Below are 23,536 nucleotides of genomic sequence, written 5' to 3' on the forward strand. Positions count from 1 at the left end.
GTGTTTACACAGTTAGCAAGGTTAACTGCTCTATGAATCGCACGGGGGGAACAGACAGGGCAGTGTGCAGGTCAGTTATAGGCCTGCTGGATTTATGCTTGTGGCTATAGAGGTGCTGTGTGTGCTGAAGTGTGTATGGCGAATGTGAAGGACAGCTTGGATAGTCTACGTTGGACGCCAGCCATAAGGGGAGTGAGAACTGGCAAGAGCGAGATCAGGCTTGTATGTGGTAATGATGGAAGCAAGGACTTACCTCATACACATAAAACAATCACTGTGTCCTTACATGGCTATCCACATGAGTCAGACTTCTACTGTAATTCTGTCTCATTCTTTGGAAGAGCTTAGAAGTTGAGAGTATTTTTTTGGACTGAATTTGGACCAAATCCTTAGTATTTCAATACAATTATTTTAATTCCTAGTGTAAAATCTAAGGACGATACAATGTTATCAGATGGTCCTACAACATATTAATACATAAAAGGGAAACATTTTGGGAAATACACTTATTGAACAAATATGCGTAAAGACCACTAATGAACATGTTGTATTTCATTTATTTAATCCTTACAAAAACCAAGGTGTAAAGCCACAAATTGAAATTATATGTGGGGTTATTTGCCAGACTATTTCTTGGTGTGTGGACCATTTGTCTGGCAATTACACTGGTCCTGACCAAGAAAGGGTCTGGCACATAACCCCTGATAAAACATTTAGGGTTATAGATTAGACAAAAAAGATAGTAATTCTCTGTGGGTTTCCTTCCCAAAGTCTTTCACATAGAAATAGTTATTTGATCTGTGATCAGTCATTTACTCAACTAATTGACTCGTTCAACACAAAATAAAATTTTATTCTTGATGTTTCTTAAACCTTTCTCGGTCTGGTACTTAAAATCAAACTCTGCACATGTGTCTTATAACGAGGCTCATTCTTGCAAATGGTCTGCATCCATCTTTCCCACCTGAATAAGCCAGTCAGGCAGCAGCACAGTCTGAGGTCTGTGTCGAGGCTACAGTCGGGAGCAGTGGTAATTGTTTAAGAGTGCATTTATAGAGTGTACTCTTTGTGCCTCCTAATCAGAAGCATACTCAGGCATTTACATATGAGCCTCTGAGGATTGCTCAGGAATGTATTACAAGCAAGGCGAGAGAACGGGAGAGTAAGAATGCCGGCCAGTGGGCCACTCTGCTATTGCCATTTCTTTCCACTTCACATGTCACTGCCCTGTTGGGAGGGGGTAGGTGAATGTGATTAAGGCTGAAGATCAAAAGCACAGAATGGTGGATGCAAACACATTCTTCCCTCAACGCCTGTAACAAATGTAGAGTATGTTTAGGTACTTTCAGCATTCTCTTCCTGCGTCTTTGAAACATGGATACCAACAATTTCTCAAAAAAAAAGGAGAAATCCAATGCTCTCATCTATCTACCTATCAGAGACCTTTACAGATTAGATCTGTTTTCATGGATTCATTTCAGTATGCGTTTGGTAATTTGTCAATTTTTCTCTCTGTACTCAAAGTCTAGTCTGGCAAGGGGACAAGGAGAACAAAAATATGGCCTCAAAAAACCATTTTAATCAGACAGTACTCCGTAGGGACAGAGGCTGGCATAGGAGAACTCTTTACCTCATCAGAGCTCTGCCAGTGGTGATTGGGAGAAACACTCAGTCAGGTTTTTATTGAATAACCCTAGCTCTGTACTGGAGGGGCTTTACTGTAATAGAGCAGCTCTACGGCCGCTGAGGTGACAGCCAAATGGTACTTATTAAACTAAAGGCTGATTCATACTATATGCCCTACTGCAGTTTAACCTTGTTGGAGGCTAACGGTTTGGCTTTAATGCTGAAGTCCAGTCACATTTTTTATGACTAAGATACATATGCATATGATTATCCTCTGATCAGACATCAGAGTTCACAAATTTCCTACATAAAAAAAGGTGAATACAATTATTTAATACAGACAATAATTTATACCAGTCCTCCTTTAATTTAAGTTGTACAATATCCACTTGAACTGTGTGTTCTTAGTAGTTTAAATCAAACTTTTCACGTTAGCAACTCCTGAGATGCCATGCTACTCAGAAATAATAGCTGTGGGTCCCGTCCTCTCTACTTATTTACCCAGTACACAGCTCTCTACACAAATTGAGCATGACGTCTAATGGAGTGTGAGCGTGGATTAATTACCCCCACATCTAGACTAATGGCTCCTTCTCCTCTGATTAATGATGACACGTCTCACGGAGGAGAGCACAGCTAAAACATATAAATAGTTTGATGATAAAAGAAGACATCAGCTATTTGGATATCATCATATTTACTCTGTCAGAGTCTTCTGATATGAAGTCTGTTTTAAATCTCATTAAAGTCAGAAGCTACTAAGCTCTCTACTGGCGAAAAGTTATTACGTGAAGAGAATGTACAGGACCTGGAACCATCTGGGTATTATCAAAAATAGAGCAATGAATGTAAAGTTTGTATAAAGTTATCCCTCTTTTAGCAATCAGCTAGAGCTGCATGATGATTGGTAAGTAAGTCGTACAACTAGTAAAAACTTTTTTTGAGATTTAGTACTGTTTGTGATATCAGGGAGCAAAAGTAACTGACACTGATACTTGATATTTGAGAAGAAATTTTATTAATACTATTTTGGCAGATAGTTGTATTTTTTGTAAATGCACAAACATTTTTGGTAGGGATCCCATGAGTTTGTTTTTGGGAAGCTATGACCAAAATATACCAAAATTTTTAATTGAAAAATAAGCTTCAGTGCTACCTGGTTGACAAACTATGTAATGGCAACACTGTTTCTAAATGACTAACACATTTTTAATCCTATACTGCAGTTTCTTGTTAATGAACATATACGCTGATACCGATATATCTGCATGAAGCTACAGCCAATATATCAGTGTGACTTGGTTTTATATTAATGGTAGTATATGTAAGCTAAAGCAGAAACCAGAATTAGGTGTTTGGGATGCTGGTGATTTTGGAAGGTTAAGGTTTGAGCAAATGATTTCAGGTGGATTGTTGAAGGTTCATTGGATCAGATGTTAAAGAACATACAAATACTGTAGAGTGCATTTAAGGGATAGGGATAGGATAGGGTGCCCATTCTGGCTGGCCTCATTAAACCTGCCTTAATGAGAAACAAAACACCCAGACGCCCCCCTAGAACAATGGGTTCTTGTTATCAAAGAGTCTGTGTCCCGTGTATGACGGAGTCTGGCTTGCATCCCAGCAGATTTTTCATGAGACTCGGTGTGCCTGAGACAGGTCCTGAGTCCTGCAGTGCCACTCACTCCTGTGACAGCCACCTGGGAGACCACCTTGGAAAATGGGCCCCTATTAGTTCAGGTTAGACTTAATGACCAGTAATGGTACACCGGCCAAGCCAAACTGTGCAAAAGGGCTCCGGGCAGGCCGAAATGAAATACCAGTCACTCAAGCTCTGAACATAAACACAAGGTGGGTGGTGGGTGGGGGTGAATAGGTATGTATTTAGGTGCCTGCATATGTGTATGAGGGGGCGCAGACATGCATCCATGTGTTAAAGAGCAGAGTTGACCCAGGTGTAGGAGACAGTTTTGAGCGAGAGGAGATGGGTGAACCCCCATGGACAGATTAGTGCCGGGGGGGACGGCTGTGGTTTTGGATTTATTCCCATTTAGCTCTGCTGCTTTGTGAACCAAATCTCATTTCCAGTTTTGCCATCAGCTAGAAAAAAGCTTGCAGCAACCTCGACGGAGCAACCAGAGAAGCCTCCTAAGAGCACCGCTCAATTATTTACAATTTCATGGCTGTCTGAGATATGTGTTATTCTAATAAATTTAGGAATTAGAAGGCTTAAATACCGCATATATATTAACCTCTAAAGCTGAATTTTATCCTCAATTTACTGGTAAATACCACATCATGCTAATGGCATTCAGTGATGATTACGTCTTCCATGGTCTAAATAGTCTGTGGTCTAGAATTAGCACAGGCATTAAAAGTAAGAAACTCCACTATTTAAAAGAGTATGATATGAGTCAATCAGCCACTGAATAAAATTACTTTTTACTCCCAAGGAGAATGAAGCACAAAGCTTCCAGGCCTGCAAAAGTCAGACAGAGCAACGTAGTATAATCTACAGTGAAAGAGACAAAGACAGAGGAAGAGAGAGAGCTTTGTTATGTCTCATGAAGCTCTAGGGTTTCCTGGAATTTCTGGCAATGGATTCCAAAGTCACATAACCACAGAAAGAGAGAAGAAATAGAGACAGACACAGAGTAACTCTGCTGAAGGATTCAGTTCAAGATGTTCTGCTGACTATAGCTGCTCTGCAACTGTAAGCTACAGATATGAAGATCACTAGTCTTTGCACTGGTGGTCATTTAGGCCCCTAAACTGACAGAAACAATGACCGTAGTACCAACACACCTGCAGTGAGTGCATATCATAAGATGACATACATAACCTTCTGTCTACTTACAAATTAAAGACTGTGGCTTGTGCCTCTCACCTCGGGGGGGGGGGGGGGTGAGAGGGAGGGATTGAGAGGGATAGTAGACGTGTACCTGCGCAAGACACTCTCTGGCTGGCTGCCACACTAATAATAACAGCCAGCACAGCCATGCACGAAAATGAGATCTGGTAAAGCTAGTGAACTTTAGCCCTGTAGAGCCCTGAAAGGATTTGAGCTATGAGAAGAGTGGAATGTATTTTTTGGATGGAGAGGTGAGCTCTCTGTCACTTAGAGAATGTGCATCCGCTGATTCAAAAGCAATGCTAATGCTTAAGTATGTTAAAATGTGATACAACAAAGCACCGCAAGCTAGAAGAAAGCTAACTTTTGCACAGGAGTAGGCTATGTTTGTTTGGTGTTCATCTTTGTCTAAATGAAAAAGCTCTATATTTCTTATTTCTGGCATCTTATCTGTCAACCAGTGTAGGTGGACTGGGATTAGGACTGGTTTACTCCACTGAATTTTCTGCTGACTTCTGCAGTCCTTTGTCAAAAGCTATGCTCTGGCTTTTTCTATTACATTCCTTCTTCTTCTTGTAACTACAGTATTGTCTTCCATGTGCTGTTTGTGCCCTCGATTTGCACTGGCTCACACTTGGTGAGGAGTATTACTGTAAAAGTCATGAAGTTCAGTATTGAATCCAATCTCCTAGAAAGAACTGAAGCAGTATTGATTTTCAATGCTTTTTGCGCATTTTTTATGCCTTTATTATATAGCGACAGTAGAGAGATGACAGGAAATGAGGGGGTAGAGAGATGGGAGTGACATGCAACAGAGGTCTGCGGCTGGATGCAAACCAGTGACATTGCAGTTCATGGTTGGTGCCTTAACCCCTAGGCCACCAGCGTGCTCCAAACTTGTTTATTAAGACAACACAGTACCAATTTCTACCTAGTTTAAAGGATGGTATACTAATGCAACTATGTGGTGCATGCAAGCCATAAAACACAAAGAAATGTATGCAGTTGAAAACTGGAATGAACGGTGCCTTATTCTATTTCAATGAAAGTTGCTCACCAGGTGCATAAGCCAAATAAAGTCTTTCAGGCTTCCTCAGTTTTCTGCATTTTTAGGTCCAAAGTGTACACATTTTCCCTTATCCAGTTAAGCTATCCGGATATACAGATCACAGTGTAGATGAGGTATTAATATCAGGGAAATAACTGACTGATTCGGCTCCTAGTGAACTTAATGGATCAAATTTTGATAACACAAAGAGCCACTTTGGGGTGTTATGACAGTCAGAATTATTTAACAGCTGTCTCTTTTGTAATGATTGTGTGTGGGAATATTTTCTTATGGCCCAGTGTGAATCACATGACCTGCAATTTCAACTGTGGCCTCTACGCCAAAATCCCCTCATAGCCCAGCGCTGTTCCTGCCAGCTTAGGCGAAACAAAATGCAGAGAATTCACGCAGGCACCAACAATTGGTGGTGGTAACGTACCAAAACATGTAATTATGCCAAAAAGGCAGGTAAAAGGGAGACTGCTAGTTTATGTAAGCAATGCGGGTTTCAAAATATTCAAAATATCAGCTTTGCAATTGTTTTATGAGAGCGTCAAGGCTAATTTCTTACTTTTAGAACACACACCTAGCAAAGTGTGGTCCGGTGTGCACTCCATCAAAATTAAAACCAAAAAGTACACCATGCTTTATTGCTTCAAGGATTCTCACAATAGGTTCAGGTGAGAAACACTTAATGTTAAACATAAGTGTGTTTGTTTAAGGAAAATTCCACAGTGTAGAGTGATAGATGGTGTGCGGTATAACTTAAACCTGTTGAGCGCCTTTTACCTTAAAAATGCCACTTATCTTCTCTTGGTCACTGTCATGGCCACTGACGCCCATTCATCAACTTTCTACTGAGTACACTGCTCAGAGACACCTTTTTAGTTTCCACACCTGGCTGAGGAGTCCCAGCACATCCACCATTGAATGGTTCGGGCCCGCATCAATTTACTGAGAACATGTCAGGGCCACACGAATGCAGAGAGAGAGAGAGAGAGAGAGAGAGAGAGAGAGAGAGAGAGAGTCATAGGATTAAAACAAAAACAGTATAGGTTGTCTATTATCATTCATTTTTCTGGCTATATGTGTGCAGCATGTGTCTTGTCTGTTCATTCCCTCAAGAAAATTGCCCCCCCCCCCTCCCCCCTCCCTCCAATACGACTGAACTGAAAGCACTGTCAGGGGATCGCTCCACATCCACTGTGAGTAATAGACCCTCTTGGTCAAGTCATCCTGCTCGCCCGCCACCCCACCCACAACCCACCCGCTCCTTAATCTCCTCCTATCTCTCTCCAGGAATGCAGCCCCTTATGTTGAAAAATACCTTGTCATCTAATACCCTTGAAAAGCCTCGCAGCGCACTTCAAAAAATTGGCATTCCACCCCGTGATTTACTGACTTGTGTGTTCAAACAAGGCAAGAAAGATAAAGATTTATGACATTTTGGAGAGATTTAAATAAATATGTCCTTTGTGCAAGTGATTTTTTCTTTTGTGTGTGTGTGTCTTTTTTCCTGAAATGGGCCTGTGATACATGCGCAAAAAAGGCAAACTTTTGTCAGGGTTCGCACTCAGCTGTCATGTTTTCAACAGGCTCTCAGTGTGTGAGGGCATTGCATCATGCTTTTTAGCCTCACTCTACCCTCATGTATGTTTCCATGTAAGGTATAATGGAAGACGTTCTCTTAGTGTGGTTTGAGTCAGCCACATAAATCACTCGGCCGTTTACATTCTTTTTTTTTTTTCAACCTTCCGATTTTCTCTGCCTTCCCTCACCAAAGTGTAATTTCTCTCCGGCCACGAAGAGCCACACGTCCGCCACAGCAGAAACGTGGCTTTTATAGGAAGCATGTCACAAATGTTCAGCAGATCCATTCTCTTTCCGTTTTTTTTTTTTTTTTGCCTTAGAGAAACACATCAGGAACCTCTCAAGCTTTATGAGAAATACATTTTTATGTTCCACTTAATGTTTCCAGCATGTCATGTTATTACCCATATACCAGAGGCTGTGGGCTGCTGTGGATCATGCTAATCATGTATACTTTTACATTTTAGTCACTGAGCTTTGGTGCATATCCCGAGTGACTTACACTTATTAAAACGGTACAAGTTCAGGATCTAGCCTCAGGGCCATTCAGCTAGACACACTGGCTTTTTTTTTGCAGTGATTGAAGCTGTAATCTTTCGGTTGCCTGGTTATAAGAAAATAATTGCACCTTCCCTCACAGATTTGAAAGAAAGCAATGTCTTTAATGCGTAGTAGAGGTAATTTCTGTTCTGTTCCGTCCTGTTTTTACCCTTTTCCGTTCGATTCTGCTTTATTGCCATCAGCTGGATAAACTGTTCTCTAGCTGCGGTGTCGGCAGTAGCAGTGCTTAGACTAAAACCCACCATATATCAGCACTCTGGTTCCACAAGTCTCCCTGGTCAGCTCACTAGTAGCAGATTAATGTCCTGTTGAGGAGACACAGACTCCTGCCCGGGCCTCATTTACTCTGACAGAAGGCTGGTGTCAAGACGAGATGTCCTAAAGGAACAAGCGAAGAGGCTGCTTTTCCCCTGGAAATGGATGCGAGAGAAGGATGAGGGAGCGATTCATGGCATGTCACATGTCCTCGTGTTCAGACTAGACATCCTATTCTTTTGTTTAAAACGATAGACAAAAGATTCTTTATAAAATGAGGCAGAACAGGACAGATTCGACTGCTGACTCGCATTTAAAATGGAGGAAATTATATCACTTCACTGGCACAAACACTTACTGGTTTAAAATTTGGTTTTAAAAGAGTGAAATGACTCGGTTAGATGTTTTTTTGTTTTTTTGTTTTTTGCAGTGCATTGAGATTACCATCAACTTTGTCTGCGGCTTCATTCAGCAGCTGTCTGTTATTACTTATTTACGATCCTGTTTAATAGTCTTTAAAGATGTCCCAGTGCACCCTAAGGTACTGAGAGACTCGATTATCATGTCCTTGTGTATTCAACATAACTGTGGTTTGTTTTGACAGGAAAACGATGTGGAAAAATTGCATTTAGTTATTAATTTGTCCTGTCTTTGTAAATACTATTAAAGACTAGTTAGATTTGTGCTCTACATATTAGATTTGCACTGCTGACGTCACATTTGGCTAACAGTGACAAAAAAAGATGGAGGCTTGACTGTAACGACCTTGTTGGATTACACAACAGACTGTTAATATCACACCTCAAGTGCAGGGGTGTGTGTTTACTGAGATTATTTGACATTCTGGTTATTTGCAGCAGAATATCTAAATATATTATTTCAAGGAGGTGTTTACATAAGAATGGCTGTAGTGCCGAAAAGCTAAAACCACCTGAATCCTGAGCAAACAGGAAAAGAAAGAGGGGGAATTATTTATTTATCGCTTTGTTCTCGGCTGTTCATTGTTGGGCAGCAATGAAAAAGACGTTCCTTTCAAAAAGTACAGTAGTATTGTCATAATTGGAGATATTTCAGTTGTTCATTATACCCAGTAATAGTTTTAGGAAGCTAGTGGAACTTTTCTTAGCTTCATATTTAGCGCACAGACATGAAAGTTGCATTAATCTTCTCATCTAACTCTCAGCAAGGAAGGGAATAGGCGTATTTCCCAAAAAAACTTTCCTTTCAGATGGAATTCAGGGATTCAGTGACTTGTTGATCTGGACAGTTTTGTGAAAACAGAAGCACAAGTCCCTTTATTTATTGCTTTGTTCTGTGTTGACTGCAGATTTTTTTCCGTCTCCCAGCAGTTTTGCTCCAGCGCTGGCAGCTCACAAGCACTCCAAAAATCTGCCCCAGATAATTTGATAAGTTTCTTGTGAAATGACATGCCCGCAGACTTTTTTTTTTTTTTTTTTTTTGTGGCAGGAGAATGTCAGAGCTGCTCCATATAGCGAGGGGGGCCAGATAAACAAACCGTTTCTAACTTAAGCAGAGTACTGTGGCGTTTGAGACGGCTGCTTTTTCAGTGAGAGGAATGTTCCCTTTCCAGGGGGCTCCGACTCAAAGTGCACTGCTGAGACTACAGCATAGAGCTCATATGTGAAAGTGAAGAAAGCTTTTGTGTGTGTTTAAAAATGAAATGTCAGCGCAGTGAAAAGATCGGTGCGCCTCTCTTTCATGAATCTGTAGTCGTGTGCAGGTGTGCGTGTGTTTGTGTGTGCCCGACAGTGTTCACTGAGATGTCACGGCAGGTCCAACATCGCCATCAGTCATGCTGTTTTGAGAGGGAGCCAACTCTGTGGCCACTGTGTAGTGAGTGTGAGAGCTCTATCTCGCTGTGCACACAGCATGCAAGAAAACCTTCCCTTTTTTTTTTTTTTTTTTTTTTTTTTCCTTCTTCCCAGTTTGGTTACGGGAAAAGGCAGCATTTTTTCCTTCCATATTTGGTCATATGGAGCACCGCCAGTGAGCAGTAGCCTTTTGATGCCGTACAAACATCCCTATTTTGTGTGGGATTTGTACTTTTGGAATGCTTTTTCTCCTATTCTGCCTGATTGTGGGTGCAGCATCTGAAAGTGCACTTTAAAAAGGGACACAAGCCTTTTAAAAGTAAATGATTGGAGAGAGAAAAGTTTCCTTTTTACAGTATTATTTATGATTTGGGCAGTAAGAATCTAACTCGTAATGCAAATGTTCCTCTTAAAACCAACATTTGAAAATAAGACAATGTTTTATAACCCTTCTTTTTCAGCCAACTGCTATATCAACTCAACTTGGACTGTTATTTAATTTGGTAAATTGGATCAGCAGCTGACAATTAAGAATTTATCATCTTAGCTGGTTAACTTTAAAGTGCTTCAAACAAGATTTTGAAACTTGCTGGAGCTGGATTTAGTAGGATGTCTTCAGAAATTTAAGTAAAGACCAAATATTTGCAGTTTAAATGGAGCACCTGTGCGCTAAAACCTGCTGTGGAAAAGCTGTGAGATTCAGATGACGGCTATGGCATCTCAGGGTAATGTTTTTATTGCAATTTAAGTGTGACTTAGCTTCAAGCGTGAGCTTTAAGAACACATAAACACACCCTCAGCCTGAAGGGGAACGCTGGCTGGTGATGTGCAGGTGTTTTTCAGCCGTCTCCCCACAGGAGAGAAAGGTCATAATACCTTCAGATCCAAACGTGTACAGTGTGATGAGCAGTGAGAGGGACAGCTCCTCAAACTCCCATCCATGTGTGGGACCCTGAGAGAAGAAAATATAAAAAGAACAGTGAGTCATAGTCTAAATATACGACAGATGACAGCGTGCTCAAAGTTTAGTGAGGTTATCTTGCTGACAGTGGAAAATAAAACACAGGATTCAAGAATGCAACACTGAGAGTAATTTGTTTTTATCAGGGCAACACATAGTTTAGAAAGTATCGAGCTACAGCTTCCTTTCCAAGAGGAATTTGTCACTTTGAAAGATAATTGAAACGAATGCTATTTATTATCACAAGTGTATCACAACATGCATTGGCTATGATAAGTAATTACTAAGATCTTGGAAGATGGAGGCATCACTACAATAAAAGTGAAATTGGCCAAGAAACACAATTGATAAGACAATCAGACTCCTTCTAAATAAGCCAAGATTTTAGCTATTTTTTGTAGATCACTTTATTCGGAGATGAAACCAAAACTAAGTACGCCTGAAATAATTAAAAACAAAAAACAGGAAAGTTGTGTGCACACACAACAACCGCATGTATGGAAGGTCAAAGTTGAACCCGGAAATAATTTAGTAAGGTGTTTACAACTGACAGTTTTGGTAGCAAGTACGTTTAGCTAATAAGTTTAGCTATCTGGAGCTTTGTTTAAAACCCCTGTGTCATGCCCTGTTGGAAGGCATTTAAATTGATGCCGTTGTATTCCCAGATCTCAGAATTTAACTTGGTGAGTACAATCATAGTACAGAATGATCCTTTAAAGGCTCTTGAAACGTATTTTCCCAATTAGCTTATTTCAATAAGCGACAGGTCCTACATGAGCACAACATTTTTAGCTAATTTGGAAACAGTTTTGGTTCTTAAAATTGGGTGGAGCTCAGTTTGAAGAAGATGATGTCATGTACTGTATGTCTGTACACCGATTAGAGTTTAGCTCATTTGAATCCAAATCTGTTAACAGCTGTGTGTTTGTTTGTGTTCACATCACTGTCAGTCAACTTTGACCAAACTACACCCAGAAAGTCCTGACGAAGCAGATTAGATGAGCGTTCAACTCTGAAAAAAATATTAAATAAGAATGTTTTTTTTCCCAACTTTGAATGTTGCTTATCCAGTCATGAATACTAATATTATAGAGATACTTAAATTTGAAACCACATGTAAAATACTACAGCTTTGACACTGTTTAATTGCTAGTTTGATTTTGCATTTGATCTTTCGGGTCACTGACTCATAGATAAATTCAGTGGTTGGTTAATCCCAGCAGTGCTTAGTGTAGCCTGCCAGCACCCTGTAAAGTATAATGCATCCAAGGTATTCCATTGAGATTTTCTTGGCTGTGCGTGTGTGTCTGTGTGTGTGAGAACAGATAACTTCAGTCAGTCTGTCTCTGTGTGTATGATTCACATGGCACTGAGAGGTGTTATAGAATGTGAACCATTGTCTGGGAATGCAGGAGTCTCGATTTTCCTCACCAAATGGAAACTTAACATCTTTAACCCTCAGGTCTTTTCCCTACAACTGGTGTGAAATTTCCCCTCGCTGGTTCGTCTTCTATCTTACAGCCAAAGTCAGCATAAGGGAGATTGTAGGGCGATTTGAGGGAGGATTGTGTCTAGTGGCCAAATCTGAAGTCACTAATGACAATGCATCTGAGGCATTCAAAATCCTGAGCCCATCTCTTACCCTTACCCTCAAAAACGTCGGCATGTTATCCCGCTGCATTTCTCGTGCCACAGTGGCATTAGCTTCTCAGGTTTGCCTATGAATGTCATCTGCTCATGCTCAGTGAAATTTTTCCTCATTCGAGCTGAAGCCACACTTTCAAAAATTTGTTTTGGAAGAGATAGAGTGTGAGCGGAAAGCAGATGGTATTGAGATTGAGCTGAGCTCTGATGCTATAGACACAGCTTAAGACCTCGGCTTTGACAACCAAACCGCAAGATATTGTGGTTGATAGTCACACTGTGGCATGCAGACAGATGCAGATACAGAAAAGGAGCTGGCCGCGTGGACATGAGTAAATCCTATAAAATTTAAACCAAGTACTAACCTAAATTCATACTAATCAAGTGTCTCTTCATATTTTAGCTGAACACGTAGTCTGCAGCTGTTGGCTAAACTGCTGCATTGTGGGCCAAGAGGAAAAGACACAGTGAGGAAGGGGTGAGAGAGAAATGCAATACAACTGGGTAAAGACAGTAGAGTCCGACCGATACTAGACTTTTCAGGCAGATGCTGATATTGATATTTTAGAGTAAAAAAAATGCTCACAGTATATCAATAGATAAACCTTTTGTAACAAACATGTAATGTAAGCTATTATTTTTGATAAAAGTCCTGTTAATTTGGTATTAAAAGGCAAGATATGTACTGAGCAGGACATTTTTCAAACAGCAAATATAGCAGTAAATTTTAAAAAGTAAACAGATAATTAAATCTGTATCAATTTTTATGAACAACTGTAAACAACACAAATACGATACTGTTAATGTTGAGACTATATAAAAATGAATTCTATAAAACCCCAAAAATAATCACATTGTTAATGAGCAAAAACTTTAGAGCAGCATTAAACTTTTTTGCCACCTTAGGGCAGATCTCCACAACAAGCTAAAACTCAAACACATTTGACACATTATGGCCTTGTAAAGTTGATAGCAAGCTCTTTACACACGCAGGAGACACTGAGCAACGTTAGCATTCATTTGGAGTTGTGTCTCTGTCCACCTAACACATGTCCACCAGTTCCTGAGAAAAATATCTTCCTTTTTTAGCAGCTAAATGCTCCACTGTGGTCACCAGCTAGTCACTAACTTTGTCAGCTGTTTGGTGGGTTACAGTGGGTTTAACTTTTTGCTGGAAATAGCTGAAGGAAATGAGATTGAACCAAAACACCAACGCTGTGGCCCGTTAAACCAAAACAGGGAACTGAAAGACACTAAAATGCTCTGTAGAGCTGAGATAAACTGCAGAGTGGAGTGGTAATTTTATGTGGGTTTGTCACTACGAGCAACCTCTTTCATGTTACACATAGTCATTGTTCATATAAAAGTAAATTGAGTTATTGTTGAAACAATAACTGTTGTTTCCCAAATTGCCTAAAACATATATGAATTTGAGTACTTTATATTTCCTGTTAACATTCATTGGCTTACAGAGACACCAATATATCTGTTATAAGGTAAAAGCAGCTGATATATCGTCTTGCCAATGTATCGGTCGGCCTCTAAAAGGCAGGCAGAGAAAGCGATACTCTAGATGACAGATGAAGCTGAGACAGGGACAAGCGGAGATGGAAAGAAAGAGAGAAATTCTTGGCCTTGCAGTGCCAAAAAAGCTCCAGTGAATTTATGAATACGCATCCACAGCCGCTCTGCATCCTGGGACTGTAAACGTGTTAATGCTGCCGAGGCCTGGACGTGTGAGAGGAGACACATAGCACACAGAACCACAACCACAAAGCCAGCTTTCCAAACACAGCACTGTAGGTGGTGATGGATATCACACATGTACACGCATTTACTATACCATAAACACACACATACTGCACTTTTAGTGGCCTCACGTACAGTATTTGCAGTATTACAGTTGTAAAAGCATCACACTCATCCGTATGTATATGTACCTCCTTTATACACATCTGCAGACTCTCACACACACATTTGTGTAAATATACAAAACCCATTAACAAATGTAAATCTTGTTTGTTAAATATTGTTTATCATGATGCACACAGACTGAACATATTTTAACTGCCCTGTCAGACTAGTCTCAGGAGACTCTTTACCCCTGCAGAAAACATTAGGTTTACCCAACTCAAACTGTCCCCAGAGCCCCAGCCAAAACAGCTGTTAGTGTGCACTACCTACAGGCATGCAGTATCTCTCTCTCTTTATTTCTCTCTTCCTCCCTGTTTTACTGCAGAAGCTTTATCTATGTGATAAAATCATCATAAAATGATATGCCAGAATACATTACCAGTATATCTTAGCTTACACTGAACCAATAGAACTCTCTCTCTGTCTTTTTTTTCCTTCTAGCCCACATGACTCACTCTCATTTTGTAGATGCAGTACTGCAGTTAGCCACTTGGGTAAATTGGAAAAAAGGTTGACATGCTGTGTCCAAGCGGCAACTACCACGGCTTTAGGCTAAAGCCAATGTGGAAGTACTAGGCTATACAGCGCAATGCCGTCGACAGCTGCTAGATGCTGGCTCCAAGAAATCCCTGGCTCCGACTCCCATTTAAAAAGTGTCAACTTCTGTCTGGAAATATTATTTCAATCATCAAGTCACACCTTGCTACTTCCATCTTTATATGCAGTTTATGGCCTTGTTGTATCCATCTCTATTAGTACATCCATGATCTACATTCATGAGCACACAGATGACACATTCCTGCCAACAGTTTTCCACTTTTTTCCACTGATTGACAGTTCAGGAAATGCAGCACTTCACCAACAACGTTAGGGAACAATGCAAGAAAATCAGCTTTGCTAATGTTTTTTGAATAAGTAAGTGCCTTCAATGTGTTAATTAGGCCTCTAGGTGACACACAATGCATTTTGATTAAAAAGAACACAATGTAAATATAACTGTGTTTATTTACAAGAAAACTCCACAGAGTACCTTTAAGCTAAGGTGACTATTGGCAGAGACAGAGCAAGAGGCAGTAATGTGGCAGTAATTTCTGTCGTGAGGGAGAGCTAGTCTGGAAGACACATGACAGCATTTGAAGAGAGACAAAGCTGTTGTTATAATAAAAGCCTCAAATTTTGTCAGGATGTGGAGGCAATTGTATTTTCATCCTCTGCAGCTTTTGACTAGAAGCCCTAGAATTTAAGTCTGGCTGACTGAATATTGATAGTTGAAGACAGCATGTGTCAAAATACTGAAATCCTGCCGCTTGCGAAAACTTCCAACCTCCAGTATATAGCCTATTCCATATTTTTCAATGATATGTGACATTATTTTGTATCATATAATTAGGTATAATTTTGCAACAATCAGAACATATTTCACTCTAGGGCTTGAATATGTCGCATGTGTTATCTGGTCTCCAAAGGTAGTTTGTATTCATTAGTTCTGAAAAACCAAAGGGTGTGTGGCTGGTAAAAGCCTGGAATTAGCTCATGAGTTCTGCAACTTAGCTACCAGTGAGACAGGTAGCTTGTGCATTGACACAAAGACTAGAAAGGCCAGGCTTTGTGCCCGTGCTTCTCTCACATTTCAGATTACTGGAATACCTCTATTCACCTGGACACCTGCACAGCTGTGACTCCATAGATACAAGACATAGGCACATAACTCTTCCTCTCCTCTTCTGTTCTGTAGAGGTTATGTGTTCCTCTGGAGGCCAAGAGGAGAGCGGCAGTATCTGTAATGTTTTCCTTTTATGTCCTGCTCTGTAAACACAGCCCTAGTAATAATGCACCATTTCTTCTTTTTAGGGTATATGGACAGATATGGCAACTGCAGGCAGTGGTTTGTGTTGGCACCGTTTGATGTTCTTGCTCTTTAATTTTTCACTTGAATGAGAATCAGTGGACGTAACCCAGAATTGTAAATATGTAAACCAGAATTTCTATTGGTGGTAGTTAAATTTTCAGTCTCACACCCTTGTTTGGCCTCGTAGTACAGGCGTCACAGCTATTATAAGAGGGTGGGAAAAGTCTGACCACTTTTTAAAACTATTAGTTTAGACCCCCCACCCCAAACACACACACACACTCTTTCAACATGTTTTTACCATGTTGAAAATCAGTGCATTGGTCTTTCCACTGCTTGCTTATTGAGAGAATACTCAGATCAATGAAATTCAATACCACGTTTTCACTACTACCTCGCACCCGAGCAGATTCTCACATAGCACGCACACACATACACACGAGCGTGCCGCTAACACTAGGTTGGAAGATGGGAAACATGAAAGGAAAGAGGAAAGCAAGATGGCAAATGAGACTAAAAGAGAAAGAGAGAAAGAAAGAATAAGTGAATTAAAAAAGGAAACATAAAGAGATGAAGAGGAGTAATGAAGAAAACAATGAAGGAAGTACCAAGGCAGGGAGGAGCTGTAGCTGTAAGCTTTTGTTGTTTTTTTTTATTATCTTTAAATCTTTTACTGCAGTGCCTCAATTACAGTAGTTGGTACAACTGGGCACCTGATAATTGTGTGAGGTTATGAAATTAATAAATAAATAATAAAAAACAGCAAAAAGCATTCATGAGATTTTTAGGTTCTGTTGTGATGTTATCCAGCCAACTTGATAGATTTGCTCACACACCCTCCTCAACCCTTTGGCACCTATGAATTCAAGAATATTGCTTTTCATGAAATGTGACAAATGGATGTTATATTGATGCCTTTTGTCATGAAATGTTGTGGAGTGCTTCTCGATAGCAGTGTTATGTGTGTAAAAATGTGTGTGTAAACGAAGCCATCAAGATAACTGGCTATCAACCTAATCTAGTTTAGAGAAAAGGCCTTAGGTCCTGCTGATTCTTCATAGTCGTAGAAGTAATTAGAAGATGAATGTAGTTTAATGGAGAATGCATAGCAGCACTTTGACTACACGTGTCCTCTCCACTTTACTCATTGATTTGATAACATGAAAGACATTAATTCAGCAGAAATTGCAGTTGCATGCAAGCATAAAGAGATCCTCAAGTTTAAATAAAAAATGAGTGGTTATTAAAGATGTCTCTGAATTAGTCATCGAATCAATTTCTGTACTTTTAGCTTTTTAATATCTTCAAATATGTGATCTGGGGCCAACCACTTCCTCTGGATGAAATTACAAAATGTACCCATAATTTTCTCATGCTAGTATAGCTAGATAAAAGTATCAAACCACCTGTTACAAGGCATCAGAATACAGGAAATGACATCTACTCTGTTAAAAATTTCCTGGGGAGGTACACCCAGACCCCCCCCTTAGTTTGTCCCACCCACATTTTCAATACTTCCTACGCCCATGCCCCGTAGACTCCACTTTTTATAACGAACTGGGTAAAACATGGATTTCTTGACAGATTCAATATTGCTGTCAGAAATATGATATCTCAAAGACATGTTTATTGTGTGTTGTAACTTTTTTAGACCCGATGATCTTTCAGCACCAGTTAACTTTGACTGCACCATCATAGGAAGACAACTTTTTATCAATGCTAGCGCCATACCTCTAGGAATAACAATGTTGGTCAGTTAGCTGGTCCACCACTCTGGTCCAGATGAAAATATCTCAACAACTATTGGATGGATTGCCATGAAACTTTGACATGCATGGTGCCCAGAGGATGTATCCTAAAGACTTTGCTTATCTCCTGACTTTTGATTTAGTGCTGTCAGCAGGTAGCACCAGTAAATTTCTCTTATTCAGTGAAATATCTAAACTTTTACAAGATAGTTTGACACAATATTTGGTACAGATGCTCATGGTTCCCAGATGATGAATCATACTGACTTTAGTGAAAAGGTAAGTCATGTTGCAACATGTTTGATGTAGCAAGTTATGTCAGGGCTAAATTAAATGTTTAACCATCATAAAGGCCTGTATATGACTGTTGCAGCTGTAACAAGTCACCATTGTTCCATTATTTGCCAAGCTCACAGCTGGCAAGCAAATAACTTACGCTAAACTAGTTTTTACTTGTTTATCCTCTCATTAATTCCCTTTGTTCAACAACCAAAGCAGTCACTGCACGCAAAAGATCCAAAGGAGGGGTTGTTTCTAGCTGGCATGTGAATGAGTAATTTTGAGGTTCTTTCATGTCCCCTCTGCTAAAATCAAAGGTTAAATAGGAGCATTTCTCGCATAGCTCCATAACCATAATGTGGAGATTAATGTGTTTGTCTAAAGGTTGTGATGGGATAGTTGCTTTGAGTATCACAGTAACAGATCTGACCAAAAGAACTGCAGTCTTCTCTTCTCAAAGAATGGTAAGCCAGTGTTAGGAACATTTCACCAAAGCCAAAAATAGATGTGCTGCTAGCCCGTACTTTTTCTTCAGCCTTACTCCCAGACTTTTCCTTGATCTACTTTGTGCCTCATTTGGCCGATAGGGGCCCATTGTTGTGGTGCTTTTAACTCAAGACTTCGTGAGAAGATAGAGGCATTATAAGGTGGTGTAATCCCAGTGGCTGTCAGGATAATATCAACTTGGCTTTTAAGGCTTTTTAAGAGACTGGCACTTAGACACTAGATCCTGTGCCAGGGTCTGGCAGTCTTGACAGGTAGTAATTTGACTGGTAAATGTGTCATTATAGCCATTGTAGAAGGTTGAGGCAGACAGGGAAAGAGAAAGAGGGGGAGGAGAAGAAAAAGAGAGACAGGTTAAGAAGGGAGGGTGCGATGGATGGATGCAAGTATTAGACTTCAATAGTGGAATAAATGGACAGATGCAGCAAAGGATGGAAGAAGACATTTCACAGTGGACAGGCGGAACTTGTTAAAAAGTCTGAAATGTCACAAACTTTTGACTCCAGGGTGCACAACTTCATGGAATGCTGTCTTTCTCTCGTTCTGCCTCTGTTAGCTTTTGCAAAGTGTGGGTGGTCCTTTCAGTGATATACACAACAGTACACATTTCTACATCTTACCCAGGGCCTTTTAGTACAAGCCACAGGCTGCTTCTTGTGCCCTACGCCTGATGTTCCCCCATGTAGAGTCTCCATTCATTGAGCAGAGCAATATATCAGCTTTAAAATACATCTCCTATAGGTTTATTATTCGTGTTAAGTCTTGCATAAACGATCCACTCTGTAATCATTTTGTTGACATACCAAATTTTATACCCTCTTTCATTGAAGGGATCATTTTGTAAAAGTAAATGACACGTTTTTTAAATGATCTATAACCCGTTTTTGTACAAACGTGTTTAATTGAACACCAAATGAAAACAGAGTCCTCACTGCTGCATAAATCATGCATTATTTGCAACAATAACTCCAAATTTATATGCTGCCGTGCTTGCATTACTAATAACTTTGTCTCCCTTGGCGTCGCTGGTTCTAGGAAGTATGTGATTAGACTGGTTATGTTTGGAGGCCTTGTCGGTTTTAGTTATTGCTCTCGTTTTGTCTTAATTACGGTCGTATGAATAGCCCCACATTCAAGTGTACCCCCCCCCCACCCGCCGCTCTACCGCCCCTCCTGTTTTGCGAATGACACAAACTGTGCATCCAAACATAGTGAGTGAATTCTTGTGGTGTTTAAAATATCCCTCCCTCCTTAGAGTCACAGAGGCTTTCACAGTGTAATAGCTGGGAGCCAAGGCTGTGTTTACTGTACAGGCTCGTAGGGAGGAGGAGACTGGGTGAGAAGATGCAGTGGGGCGGGATGGACTTGGTGTTGGGGGTAGGGAGGTGAGGTGAGGAGTTTCTTTAAAAGCGTCTCTCCTGTCTTTGTATTTCCTGTCCATGTGTGGGTTTACCCTTATAAGTGTGCATCTGTCTGCCCATTAGTATGCTTATGAATGTGGGTGCATGCGTGAAAATGCGCATGCTGTAATGCTGCATCTGCATGCTTGTGTGCATGCATACTTCTTCGACTCCTTCTGTGTGGGACTGCAGAGGGAAAAAAAAGGGAGCAGAAAACATGCTTATAGCACACAGGAAGCAGGGCTCAAGAGCCGAGTCATGTCCGAGAACAGAGTTTAGCCAAGTTCTGACATTTCACAGGAAAACAACACAGGAAAAGTTAGTAGTAGAGATAGGGAGAAAAGGAGAGACGGGACAGACGAGGGAGGGAGGGAGGGAGTTGGGGGTAAAACTGAGGGAAAGAAGGAAGGAGGTCACTGAGGGATGGAGGGAGGGACAACTAGCAGGGAGGGGAAGGAGCAGGCATTTGCCTTTTCTGTCAGCTGTGGCCGGACTGTGGGAGACTATTACTAGACGTTGTTGAATTGTATCTTTACTTTGTATTGGCATTGTGAGGCGCTGGTATGGTGTGAAGGAAAAGACATTGAAGGCTAATTCAAGGTATGACGGTCACAGTCCCTTCTTTGTTTCTCCTCTTTGTTCTGCACATACTTTGTGCCTCACTTGTTGCTTTTCAACTTCATCTTGTACCAAAATAGAGTTGGCACTATTGGGAACACACTATAGTATTTAAATGTGATGTTCTTTCAAACCATGAGCCATCATGCCCCTTTGTTTTTTTTGCTCAGTTGCTTAGTTAGCATGTGTTTGCTCTGCTCCAGTGTAGAGTAGATGTTGGTGGTGGTTTAAGCGGGGATCGTAGATGTATGATGGGAGGCTCAGCAGCTCCTGGGTGGTCTCAGTCCTCACAGCACAGCCAGTCACGTACCCTAACGGGGTATTTTTAGTGAGAATTCCCTTAACTGATTGAGTTAACATCCTGTGGTGGCTTGTCCTTCCTCTCTGTCTATCTTTGCCTTTCTTTTCAGTCATTTTCTGCCCAGTTCCTTTTGTTTCCACTAAGAGTTTGTGAGCCTAGATTGTAGTCACACTCTTTGTCACCTTGCTGAGGCTTGTAAACACAATAATGTGACATCACATACTTGGTCAATACTGTGTGTGGAAGGATGGATTGTACTTAGATTTGGTATTCTGATAAACCAGAAATCTGGAAATGAGCTCTTTTGTTTAACAGTTGAGAAAGTATTTTGCCCTCTTTGAACACTACAATGACGTCTTTTTTTATGGTTAAGTTCTTCCTGAAATTGAGTAAATTACAATGTTTGTGTTTGATGATGTCGTTCTTAAGGGCACAACCATGGAGGAAATGGACTTTGAGCGGCGCCGGGAGCTGAGGAGGCAGAAGCGGGAGGAGATGCGCTTGGAGGCCGAACGGTAAGACCCATTTAGCTGTCGTGAAGTGACACCTGCAGATTGGTGCTCCAGGATTTCCCAACTAATTCCTTTTTGCAAAGCAGCAAGTGTTAAGCAAGTCATACTTCCACAATGGCTTCATTTGTAGTCACAGATCACCTGCAGTCCAGTGGGGGTGACGTTGCTGTTGTTTACATAAGATCTTACTACTTAGCTTGTGTGAAGAATTCCTCCGCTGAGGGAGCAGCCTGTGTTGTGTAATGAAGCTCTGGTTGTCAATGCACAGCGCACCTCCTCTGATGTTCATGCCAAGTTGGAAGCAGAGGGAGCCAGCGCTGCTTTAATAGCACAAGACCCTCTTCCGGGTCTTTAAAAACATTGCTCAGCAAATATTGGCTTCCCCGACCCAGGCTAGGAGAAAAAAAAGGTTGATAAGCAATCAGATAAGCAATGTGATGACCTTTAAGTGGGAATTTTCAATCATGGCCTCCCTCCCTCCCTTTTTCCAATTTTCTCTCCCAGATACTGTGGCCATGTAAACTCCCCTTGATTCAATGGAAGAAATTGATTAAACTAAAGTTCATTCCAACAAATTGATTGAGTGGTAACACGCCAAGTGCAGTCATCAAAAATAGTAAAAAGGGGTTTTTATTGTGAGAACTTGATACATAGTGTGCCAAGGCATTTTATGGGGTCTTTTCACTGAAGTCTCTTCATCTGTGCCGCAGCCCTTCCAATTAAGGATGAGGTTGATGTGGATGCAGATACTGGGCAAGGTCACTTGCCTGTTTGATGTATCCCTGAGAAGCGTTTTATTAGAGCCAGTTAGTCCATTATTGGTGAAAAACAAGCTGACACTGCCGAATACATAGATGTTTCTCTCTGATAATTCTTTTTTATGACACAAAGAATACGTGAGTTGCATTTACCTTATTGATGAACAAAGCCTTTAACTCAAAATAGCATTTGTATCCGGAAAGATGGAGGGCACACTATCTGCAATACTGTAGTAGATTCACAAAGTAATAAAATTCAGGATCAGTCATCCAGACATTGAAAATAAATGTCCCTTGTACCCTTGTGAAAATAACTTCCACAAAGGTATTCTATGGAAACTCACAAGTCTGCCTTCTCGCAAATTGAACTTACTGATAGCTAAGAATTTTGGGTAGTGTAGGGAGCTCGATACATCTGACATTTAAGTTGGCCACATGATAAATTGAAGTCCAATATTCTGTCTCCACCAATTCCATTTCCAATGTTTTAGCCACTATGTTCACCAGCTATTGGCTAACTTTATCTGTCTGCTGTTTGGTGCTGTGCATTTCCAGCATTTGCAGTGGCCTGCTGCAGCTGGAAATTAAGTTGATCATAGTGGGTTTTTGCGATGCTAAAATGCTCCACACTCTGAACTGCAGAGTTGGGAGATAATTCTCTGTGGATTTGTGACTAAGAGCGACCCCTTTCACAGCACATACATACAATTATATGTAATTTGATCACTTGTTTATATAGAAATATTGATTTTCAGCTTTAATAACAATTAAATTACAAAGTATTTGTTTTGTGTTTCTGTTAGCATATAAGCATCACATGATATGCTATCTGAATTGAAATTGAAACCTTTGTCATCATTGGACAAAAGTATCAGCCTCACAAATCCAGTATCCATACTCTAATAGTGAAATTCTCAGGTGTGGTAAACAAATAATATATGACCAATTTGCTCACACACCTAACTTAACTAGTGACTACTTGCAGAGTCACTTTATCTACAGAGCCTCCCATCATACATCTTTATCTTTATCATGTGTAACATGAGACAGATTTCCAGTATCATTTAATGGGAAAGATTCTGTTCATGTTGCTTTAGTTTATGTTGTTTTTGTTACAGTTACAGTTATGCAATATTCTCCTTTTTGGCATCTTTTAGCTTGTACCTCTTTTAATCTTTTATGCCTCATTTCCTCAGATGCACTCTAAATAGCTGACTGAAGAGAAGGTTAACGCCTCTTTTCGGTTTCACAGAATAAAACCCCCATAAACCCATCACTCGCTAGA

General features: G+C 40.5%; 1 protein-coding gene across 1 annotated transcript in view; it reads left to right on the plus strand.

The window, feature by feature from the left end:
* The window catches only part of cald1a (caldesmon 1a), a 55,610-nt gene that overhangs the window by 5,689 nt on the left and 26,385 nt on the right, over positions 1–23,536 (plus strand). Inside the window, exon 2 of the mRNA XM_044343046.1 lies at positions 21,411–21,496. Coding sequence (XP_044198981.1) covers positions 21,420–21,496 — 77 coding nt within the window. The 5' untranslated portion in view covers positions 21,411–21,419. The remainder of the gene's footprint in view (positions 1–21,410; positions 21,497–23,536) is intronic.

Source organism: Thunnus albacares, chromosome 23 (assembly GCF_914725855.1).
Source record: "Thunnus albacares chromosome 23, fThuAlb1.1, whole genome shotgun sequence".
In the NCBI taxonomy this organism is placed as follows: Eukaryota; Metazoa; Chordata; class Actinopteri; order Scombriformes; family Scombridae; genus Thunnus; species Thunnus albacares.